General features: G+C 39.7%; 1 protein-coding gene across 3 annotated transcripts in view; it reads right to left on the reverse strand.

Moving 5' to 3' along the window:
- The window catches only part of PHACTR2 (phosphatase and actin regulator 2), a 235,422-nt gene that overhangs the window by 70,992 nt on the left and 152,908 nt on the right, over positions 1 to 11,522 (reverse strand). For 2 of the 3 annotated variants that reach the window (XM_011962034.1, XM_011962033.1), the window contains exon 5: positions 5,302 to 5,839. In XM_011962034.1, the coding sequence (XP_011817424.1) occupies positions 5,302 to 5,839 (538 nt within the window). Of the gene's footprint in view, positions 1 to 5,301; positions 5,840 to 10,483; positions 10,724 to 11,522 lie in introns of all 3 variants that reach the window. The other variant, XM_011962032.1, reaches the window with a different exon arrangement.

Below are 11,522 nucleotides of genomic sequence, written 5' to 3' on the forward strand. Positions count from 1 at the left end.
ATATATATATATATGAATTAATCCTGGTTTTATCCCAATGTGTAAATAGTAAAAACTCATTTATCCTATGTGTGTTTTCATTTTTAAAACTGCCTCTTGTAACATAATAGACAGTGTGCAAGTTAAATAAACTTTTTAGAAAAAAGATAATATGCACTCTAGCCTGAGTGACAGAGCGAGACTCCATCTTAAAAAAAAAAAATGATATGCAAGGATGCAATAATTTTCTATTATTTAGCCTGGTAAAAGTCTACAGTTTAAAGAGTTACTATTAATGTACAAAGATGGCCAATTTTCAAAGACTAGACTAAAAAATATATAGTAACTTACATAAAAACATCATATCAAAAATAATGTAATCTTCATTTTAAGACACAAAGATTCCCCAGATTGCTTTCTGGTAAAAAGTTCTTCCAGTAATAAACACAGATAAACTTGATCAGAATATGAGGTATTTAAAACCTTACTTTGTAGTTATAAACCTGAGTGAGCACTGTCAAAATTTTGTTTCTCACTTATCAGAAAAACCCAACAGATTACATTCTTGTTCTCAAAGAGGGAAATAGGAAATCTCATTTTTATTGTGTAAAATATACATAACATAAAATTTGCCATTTTAACCATTTTTAAGTGTACAGTTCACTGGCATTAGGCACATTCACGTTACTGTGTAACCATGACCACTGGCCATCTTCAGAACTTTTCCATCTTCCCAAATTCAAACTTTACCCATTAAACAACTCCCCATAACCATTATCTCCCAGCCATTGGCAACTACCATTCTACTTTTTGTTTCTATAATTTGACTATTCTAAGCACCTTCTCTAAGAGAAATTATACAATGTTTGTCCTTTCGTATGTAACATACTTCACTTAGCATAATGTCTTCAAGGTTCCTTCATTCATATCGTAGCATGTGTGAAAATTTGCTTCCTTTTTAAGGCCGAATGATATTCCACTCTACGTATATACCACATTTTGTTTATCCATTCATCAGTCAATAGACATTTGTGTGTTTTCACCTTTTGGCTATTGTGAATAATACTGCTTTGAGGACCGGTGTACAAATTCAAGTGCCTGCTTTCAATTATTTTGGCTATATACATGGAAGTAGAATTGCTGGATCACATGGTAATTCTATGTTTAATTTTTTGAGGAACCACCATACTGTTTTCCACAGTGTGAAATCTCATCTTGAATAAGAGAAGATCTATTTTTATGGGAGAATTTTTCTACAGTCTGGGTTTTTAGTTGATTGCCACGGGAAGCCATTCTTGTTTGAATTGGCTGCCATTATGGGTGATCACAGCATATTTAAAAGATAAGCCAATTAATAGTATGTTCTGAATAACAGAACAAATTTAAGAGATGAGTCCTTTATTTGTTGGTGTCATTGTTCACTAATTAATTATCATATTGATTATTATTCTAATCTTACTATTTGTATGTCTCATGGTTTTCAAAGCATCCAGCATACATCTACAATTTACAAGCATTCTATTGTATAAAGAGGGCAGATAACTTACAGTTCATGGAATCAAAGAAGGCCATGAGTGAGTTGCCTAACCAAGGTAGCAAGTCTAGTCTAGAATCCAGACTGAAGACTCTTGGTCTACCTATTAAATTTTACATTTATTATACTATTATATTTTATACTTAATGAGTTATATTATGTTATAAATTATATCTGATGTTAAATATACTCCAAGTTTGTATTAATCAACTCATGACTTACCCCTTATGCTTCCCCCTCAGGTTCCTAGGCATACTGGACAATATAGTGCATTCTATAAATGTTTGTGGAAATGAACTGCACAAAGTAACCTTTTGGATATGGCCTCCAAATGGTCTTACTAGTTTTTACCTTATATTGTATCACACATATGTATTACTGATGAAGCTGCCCATGAATGGAAGCCTACCAAATAATTACTACCCTGCCAGATGGGAAGACAGGTAAGTATTTTTATACATAGCCACTTGTCTTCTGGAAAGTTTTGGTATTTGTCTTCCAAACAGAAGTCTCTTCATAAAATGACAAGATTTTCACACATTAGTTAACTAAACATAACTCAGAGGGAAAGTTCTAAGTAAAGCAAGTGAATAAGAGCCAGATATTCTAATCCAAATATCCACTTGAAAAAGGCAGAAAGAATTTGGAAGGAAATTTGAGAGACTACTTACTCCAAGTTCATTAATTCAGGAGCAAACACAAACCATCCCTGTAGGATGAACTGAAACATAAATTTTGAAAAATATACAGAGAAGAAAATCCCTATGGCCTCTTCTAGGAAAGCATTATAACTACCTTGATGGACAGGAATATCTATTATAAGTAGCCTCAATGGCTAATGATGTCCTAAGCTAACTCCCTCTGATTATAGTCCTAGTAGGAAAGAAGAGCAGATGCGTACCTCTTTGGTCTGACAGTTCTTCATATACTTGAGATGAAGACTGATATTCAGCCCCTAGTATGTTGTGTGGTGCTTAGCACAATAAAATGTACTCCTTAAATATTTGTGGAAATGAAGTCAGGCCACCATTGGATGTGAGCTCTCTAAGTGTTTAAGACTACATCAGGAAGCACTTTATATGTTGCACCTTATTCTTTAGTATATTGAACAATAATCCCATATACCCAATCTAGTTTCCAGAAATTCAGATGTTACCTTAAACATTATACTTCCTGCGCACATCAGACAATATTTTGGTAAAAGCTAGTCTCAACTATATTGCCTTGCTCACTTTTGTATCCTTGGTGCTTAGTACATTGCCCAGCACAGAAAAGGCAATCAAATAATATATGCTGTAAGAATGAATGTTCAGTTCTAATGGCTGGAAATAATTGCAATGTTGGAAAATACTCAGTATAGTTAAATGAAGACATTTGCTATATGCTGGAAGTACTAAGAATGCTGCTAGGGTTTGAATGTGTCCCTCAGAATTCATGGGTTAAAATTTAATCCCAGCTGCGTGCGGTGGCTCGTGTGTATAGTCCCAGCACTTTGGAAGGCCGAGGCAGGCAGATTACAAAGTCAGGAGTTCGAGACCAGCCTGGCCTATATGGTGAAACCCCATCTCTACTAAAAATAGAAAAATTAGCCGGGCGTGATGGCAGGTGCCCGTAGTCCCAGCTACTGGGGAGGCTGAGGCAGGAGAATCGCTTGAACCTGGGAGGCGGAGGTTGAGGTGAGCCGAGATCATGCCACTGTACTCCAGCCTGGGTGATAGAGCAAGACTCCATCTCAAAAACAAAACAAAACAAAACGCAAAAGAAAAAACTTCATCCTCAGTGCGAAAGTGTTGAGAGGTAGGGCCTAGTGGGAGGTGTTTCAGTCATGAAGGCTCTGCCCTCATGAATAGATAAATGCCATTTTAAAAAGGGCTCACAGGGGTAGGTTCACTCTGTTGTGCTCTCTGCCCTTCCACCTGCCAGCATGTGATGACAGGGAAAGAAGATGGTTGCCAAATGCTGCTGCCTTGATCTTGGACTTCCCAGCCCCTAGGACTGTGAGCCAATATTCTAATCATTGTAAATTACCCAGTCACAGGTACTCTATTACAGCAGCACAGAATGTCCTAAGAAAGACATCATAACCATTCATTTCAATAAATCCTGTTTTCCCATATCTTTTATTAAAATGTCAAACAAAGAAAATAAATTAATTTGTAATCTGACATTTATTTTTTCTTGGCTGTCCTTCAAATATTGGTGCTCAAAGTGACTTAAAAAAAACCCAAAGAAACTAACAGAACAGAAATGGCAGTAGAAGTAGAAGCCATTGCTTTGGAAAACATGAAACTATTCATTCAGAGCATGGAATTGGGTATGCTTCCTGGCTTCACCACCACCAACTGGGCAGGCTGGTGCAAACTATTTTAGCTCTCTCAGTGCCAGTTTTCTTATCTATAAAACAGGGATACTTTTGGGAAGACTTGCATAAATAAAATGATAATACATGTACAGTGCTTAGTTCCTGACATTAAACGAATATTCAATAAATAAAGGTTATTATCATTAGCAATTAATTTAAGTTGATATTTTAGTCTCTTGATCAAAACCAACCTAACTAATGTAATAATTTTTTAAACTTATTTTTAACATGACAGATTGTTTTGAAAGAGAACCTTTTACATGATTTGAAGAATGAATACAGGTTTTGTTCTTAGACACAGGAGCAAAAAGCCAGGATGCAAGTGCTCTAAGCCATTGCTAGACAGAATCTATCATTGCGTCTACTATACACTGACAGCCATCCATCCCTTCATACCTGTGTGACAGGGCTAATATGCTTTATTTACCTATAAGTAGAATATTTGTAGGACTTTGTGAGTGATGAAATGCAAATAACGAAAGAGAATGAGGACCCTTGGATGAACCCCAGGTTTCCAGTTTGGGCAACTGGGTGATGGTAAAGCAATTAACCCACCAACTGGATGACGGTGAGGTAACATGAAGTTCCTTGGCCCATTTTGTTCAGGCACCTTCTTAAGTGAAACGAGGACTACCTGGGCACTATCTTTTATCTTCCATTATACTTTATAAAATCTAGCAACAGGGTCATCTTATCTTCAATGCTGCTTCCACAATGTCAAAGTAGGCTGACTTTATCTATAATGATCTTAAATCCCTTTTTTATTTTCTTTCAACAATTCAGTGAGCATCCTTTGTATGCCTATGGCATATCAGACTCTGGTCTGGTTGCTGGGCACACAGAGGTATAGAAGACGTGTTGGCTAATTCTGTCCCACAGGGTTGTCTAAGCATAGTAGACACAACAACCAATTCTGTGTAGAAGTGTTGAATGGCTTCACAGAAGACATAACATTTAAGCTGGGTTGGAATTTAAAGGAACAAGAAAGGGGACAACTCTACTGCTGGAGGAAAAAAGAGTTCACATTTGAGAGTTCTATTCTGATCTTCTTTATGTTCTTGGAGAAGGGGAAGGCTCAGTAACTTGCTGACATGAGTGGGTGAGCACACTGGTAAAGTGGTAAAGATTTAAAAGAAGCACTGAAAGGAAAGAGAAGGGAACTGTGGACTGCTCAGCAGTGCTGAAGCAGGTTCTAACTGTACTTGAAAACACTGATCTCAGCTCTACCAATGTAACTTTCTCCAGCAGCCCTATGCATTCTCAGGGCAGGGTTCTGACAAAGCAATGGCTGCATCACATGTATGCCCACCTAACACTCAGTAGATTAAATTAGAAAAGAAAGCAAACCCGGTTGCTTTATTTCCAACAGAATATATTAGTGAACTTTAGTTCTCAGATAAAATAGGGGGTTTGTTCCCCAACTCACCATTTTGCATTTTCTCTGTTAACACTTAAGCCAGTGCCTGAGTAGAGAGTGGTTCTGTTTGTTGGCTCTTCAGCCCAAAGAAGCTGACTTGGGTCTAAGGCAGAGACGGGCAGGTCAGCTCCAACGCTGACCAGGACAACTGGAGTGTCAGAGGCAGTAATGCACTGATCCTCAAGAGGGAGAGTGGGGGCCGGAGGAGAAGGTGCTGGAGCCACAGGGGGTGGAGGGACCACGGACTTGGATTTGCCTGTGTTCTGCTCCTCAGCTCCAGGGACAGTCTGTTCGAGTTTGAGACTCTCCACTCTGGTCTCTGAAGGCTCTCCTTTAAGGTCGGCTATGCCAGAAGTGGTTGTGTCTGAGGACAGACGAGAAGTCGTTGGCTGCTTGCCAGTTTTTTTCTTGCCCTTGGTGGTCCCCACTGTCCCTGTTTTGCTAGCAACTGTCTCCTTTGAAGCTTTGGGACGAGATGAGGTGGATGAAGTGGATGGCGAAGTTGATGCTTTAGAGCCAGTTGTTTTTTTTGAATGAGAGGAGCCAGCTACAATAGAGAGACTTTGCATTAAAAAAATCAAAGAATACAAGGCTTTTAAAAATAAAGTTACCGAGGTGTAACTGTCAACAACATTTAAAATGTTCCCATTAAAATTTGTTGAATAAATGAATAAGAAAAATTAGGCTAATCATGATAATGGTCTTGTCTTCTGCCCCTCCCTTCCTCCAATCCAGCAAGAAGCAAGTGATGTTTACGGCAAAACTTGGAGGAACGAGAGCCCTCTGTGTTCTGCCACCTTTAGTCTTTAGCTGAGCCAGCCAAATGAAGAATCCTCTGCTCCTTGTCTATGGGTCACTTGAAAAAAGCCCAGTATGCTCTCAAGAAGGAATGTTATGGTGTGTACAGGACAGACATCAGCAGCTAGCTGGGTGTAGCACACAATTGGGCTCATTATAAATTATACATGTTCTATGCTGTCTTTCTAGGAATAGAGTGGTTGCCGGTATTCAGAAGAGACTGGTGTATATATCCAGCTCCTTTCTGGGTCAAAAACAAAATCACTCATCTTACTGCTAAAAGAGTAAAACCCAAACCAGCTGTTTCAGTAGCTCCAGAGAAGAAAGCTCACCATGCTGGCCTCTACTTCTATCTGTAGTAGAGATGGGGCAAAGGGAAAACTCATGGCCACACAGGAAAGGTACACTCCCTTCAAAACAACAAAAGGTCAGGGAAAAAAACTTTTTTACAGAATATGTTTACATGGGTTGCTCCTTCTTTTTTGTTGTGTGTGTGTGTTTGTTTTTTTTTTTTGAGACAAGGTCTTGTTCTGTTGCCCAAGCTGGAGCTCAGTGGTGCAATATCGGCTCACTGCAACTTCTACCTCCTGGTCTCCAGTGATCCTCCTGCCTCAGCCTCCTGAGTAGCTGGCACTACAGGTGTGTACCACCATATCTGGCTAATTTTTAATGTATTTTTGTTGAGACAGGGTTTTGTCATGTTGCCCAGGCTGGTCTTGAACTCCTGGGCTCAAGGGATCCACCCATCTCGCCCTCCCAAAGTGAGAGGCTTTGGCGGCTCCAAAGAATTACAGGCGTGAGCCACTATGTCTGATCCTAAATAATGTGAAGGGAAAGAATATCATTCTCAGGTCTTCTGACCCCACCCTTGCAAATGTGATCTTCCTTAATGCTTAAGTTCCAAGAAGGTCTTCATTGAAGGATTGCTATGGTATATTTGCCTACTTCTGGATAGGGCACCCTCAATCAAAACAGTTTCAGAGCAAAAAGATTAACTACTCTTTTCTTTATGTCATCTTAGTAAATATATGATGATAAAATAAACTCCTATGAGAATACTCTTTTCTTTCATGACCTATAAATTTATCCTAATGGCTTCTTCTGTTATAATGTTGTATGTTCCTTCTTTTCATAAAGGGTTAAACTATCTTTCATAGAATGATTAGAAAATATCTTGTTAGCATTGTGAAGCCAATCGACACTATATACGGATGTTATTATAACTTACCTCCGGTTATGACTTTATTGAAGTCAATTGGGAGGGTGAAGAGATGAAGAATAAATGAAAGAATAGACAATGAGATGTAAGACTTCATTAATTCTGATTAGACTGATACTAAAGAAGCCAGTCTCATTTAGTGACAGGTTCCAGGCTTAAAAGGAATCCCTAGGGTTTGGGGGTCTTTATTGTTTAAGACATGCATAACTAGAATTCTTCTTCCCCAAATCTAGACCTGTTAATACATCTTTATAGGAAACAACCTTCCCTAGCCTAGAAGTCAAATTCATTAAGTACACTCCCTCAATCTAAGTCCATTCTACATTTACTTTTCACAACAAAGACGTTAAGGATTTGGTGCCTAACCTTGTTCAATTATTTTCTTAGGTAAGTTAAACAGAATCCTTTCCATGTATCAATTCTAATAATTTGTTAAATTCTTTTTTTTTTTTTTTGAGACAGAGTCTCATTCCGTCACCCAGACTGGAGTGTAGTGGCGCAATCTCGGGTCACTGCAACCTCTGCCTCCTGGGTTCAAGTGATTCTCCTGCCTCAGCTTCCCAAATAGCTGGGATTACAGGTGCACACCACCATGCCTGAGCAATTTTTGTATTTTTAGTAGAGATGGGGTTTTACCATGTTGTATAGGATGGTCTCGAACTCCTGACCTCAGGTTATCCGCCTACCTCGGCCTCCCAAAGTGCTGGGATTACAGGCGTAAGGCACAATGCCCGGCCAAGAAAATTCTTTCATCATTAACAGAAAAGTTGATTTTAGTTTGGCTTGAGGGAAAAGACTTTTTTTTTTCACTGCCCAGAGTGCAAATTCAAGCCACATTATAGTTTTTCTGAAAGAATCTTCTTAAATAACAGGTCTTTGTTGAGATCAAACATGTTGCTTAAGTTACCTTGAATTAAGGTCATGATGAAAAAAAAAAGCCGCCTCTCCTCAGTTAAGTACTTTTGTTGTTAATAATGTGTAACAATGAGAAACAAAAATCAAGGAGATTTAACCCTACATCTCTGGCAAAGAAGTTGATGTTCTAAAACCAGTATTTAGGTAGCTACAGGTCTATACTAACTTAGTAATAGAGAAAGAATCTTAACTTATGGTTGTTTTAAGAACTTAAATCACTGGACTGCACATCAAGAGTAGCATTTAAACAAACTTTTCCAGAAGGTCCGTATTATTCAAATAAAACAAAGTTACCATGCAGAAAGTTCTAAATGGTTACAGATGGAGTATCAGTAGGATCATAAAGGGATATTATCAGTATTTGATAAAACGATCCTTACATGATGGGCTTGTTCACGTACTTAAATGCAACCCCTGTTTCTCTGTGATAGCCTCTGGAAAATCAGGCCTTTTACAGCACAATGAATAAAATGACTGTTATTCTCTTAGGAACATCATGAGTGCCTAAATCAATCTTCAAGCAAAATATCTGGAAAAACCTCAGAATCATTTATGAAAGCTATCTCCTGTCCTTGTGTTAATCATCGGCTTTCTTCTGAGGGAAGTAAAGAGAGTCCGAGCCGAGCTCAGAGTGGGCCACTACCACATGGAGAATGGGAAAGTGGAGAAGTTAGTGCAAGACAGGAGCTTAATTCCCAATGACAAAGTGATCGTTCGGGGCTGTTCTTTAAGAAGAAGATCAGTGCCTGCCTCACTTTACGCAATGCCCCTAGGGTTTGCTAGGAAGTCTGAAAAACACACACAGATCCCAGCAAACGGACACTGATGGGTGAGGACAGCTGGTCCCTGAGGAGATGGCCACTGGGCACTGTTGGCACATCATTCTGGGACATTTCAGTTTAGAGCTTATTAGAAGAGACCCAGACACTAAAGGTCAAAGGCGGGACATGAGGAGCACAGGGAGAGGGATGTCTATTGGCATTCAGAGATCTGTTATACTGTCAACGAAACCACTCTCTGAATTTGAGCATTAAGGTTACGCATCATGAGGAGAAAAAGATCAACACCAAGGCGAATCCTGACAGTCAACTACTAGAAAGTTGCTGTTGATTTTAAGGAAAGTAAGATTTTTTTTTGAGATGGAGTCTTGTTCTGTCGCCCAGGCTGGAGTGCACTGGTGCAATCTCAGCTCATTGCAACTTCTGCCTCCTGGGTTCAAGCAATTTTCCTGTCTCAGCCTCCTGAATAGCTGGGATTAGAGGTGTGCACCACCACGCCCAGCTAATTCTTGTATTTTTAGCAGAGACAGGGTTTCACCATGTTGACCAGGCTGGTCTCGAACTCCTGACCTCAAGTGATCGACCCGCATCAGCCTCCCAAAGTGCTGGGATTACAGGTGTGAGCCACTGGGCCTGGCCTGATTAATGTTCTTTTAAAAGATAAATGACATGGTAGGCATCTTTATTCCTCTTCACTAAAAAAATGGGAGTTTCCACTTTGCATTAAGCATATCTAATTGTAAAGCAAAGCTGGATATATAGGATACATAGTGCATGAAGTTGTTGCAGGTCACTCAAACATCCACTGGTGATGTGTAATAGTAACTTATAACCACATGACACCAGGATGTTTTGCCTTAGAGCACACAAGTCTGCAGGGGAGGTGTGGAACATGGAGAGTGTAACTTTCCGTTCCACTGAAATAGTTTTCACTGCAGTAGAAAGTGGTGCAGTGGAGCTGAAACAAGTGACATGAACCCTTTGTCGTTGATCAGAAGGGAGATGACTACGGATGCTGAGGATTTAACACATTAACATCCAGCAAATGTATCAAAGTTATAACTGTCACTTTTTTATATGCAAACCTAAGATATTCTGAAAGAAAATCCAAGCCAAAAAGCCACCCATAAATTCATACAGGTAGAAGGTCAGTCAATGTCTAAATAATGTTATATCAGATCATTGACATTCATCAGGCATACTACTCCCAGTATCCTTCAACTGGTGCTGATAGTGGATATTCAAGATGAAACCAGCATGTTCACTCAAAAACTAATGAGATGAACTATTCAACGGGTTGACTTTCCTTTGGTAGAGAGCAACAAAGGAATCTTCCGGGCATTCTTTGTGTCAAAACTGAATCTGCTGGTGTAATGTCCTAAGACACCAAAAGCCCATCACACCTAGAAGAAACAATTAGACCCATCCCAGAGCCAAGCACCCTAGAAGTGACCCCATAGGGCACTAAGGGCATACTCACCAGCCTCTCGGGTCGTGTTTCGGCTTGTTGGCTTGGGTGGAGGGTCGGGGGCCTGCTTACCAGGAGCCTTGGTATTTTTTTTAATGGGAGGCACTTCGTCACCTTTGTGGCTGGCCCCAGCAGTGGCCCCTTTCGGAGGCACAGGTGATTTTTTGGGTTTAGTTTTGGGTCTAGGCTTAGGAGGAGCAGAAGGAGGTAGAGCAGGAGCTGCCGGTATTTCAGAGTGGTTTTCAGTGTTCTCTATAAATGAGAAAGTGAACAGAAGCAGACTGATACAGACACACACTATATAAACACAAGGAGCAAGACGTGATGATAGTGACACAAAGCGTGGCTGCTTGGCACTTGGGAACCAGCATGGAGTTCTGCACCAGACAGAGTACAGTTTAGGGTGAAAACAAAGGCTGAAAGACAAACTGAGAAGTGTTCTCAGGGTACATGAATTACCCTTTAATAAAATCAGGTTGTACAAACTACTTTGAAGATACTAGGTTGAGGATGTGTATAAATGTTTGCAAGTCAGGGGCCTCAGTTCTAGCCTTGGATCTGGGGTTGCTGGATGATGATGTGGCCGTGCAGTGCTACATTTAAACTGAACAAACAATGATTTGAGAAAGTTGAAGGTTGCTGGAGAGTGGCAGATGAACGCATTACAGTCACTGCTGTGGGGTGAGGACTGACAGCTGCAGCAACTGCTGGGCTCATGGTTACCCTCGAGAACTCAAGTCAGATCCATCTGAAAGGGATCTGTGTTCAGTCTTGCTGTGGTCAACACTCAATTATTTTGTAAGCTAAGAGAGACTCTAGAGAATCTTTTACATGAGGCAACAATGTACTTTGGAATGAATCATCTTCTACTAGCAAAATTTTCTAAAGCTTTCCCAGTACATTGGCAGCTTCCTGTTCTACAATAACTTCCTCTGCCCTTTCCTTCCTTTCTTTTCTTTTTTTTTTTTTTTTGTGTGTGTGTAAGAAAGAAAAGCTCAAAAAAAATTTTTTTTTTTTTTTTTGAGATAGGGTCTCTCTCTGTCACCCAGGC

Source organism: Colobus angolensis, unplaced genomic scaffold, assembly GCF_000951035.1.
Source record: "Colobus angolensis palliatus isolate OR3802 unplaced genomic scaffold, Cang.pa_1.0 Scaffold58, whole genome shotgun sequence".
In the NCBI taxonomy this organism is placed as follows: domain Eukaryota; kingdom Metazoa; phylum Chordata; class Mammalia; order Primates; family Cercopithecidae; genus Colobus; species Colobus angolensis.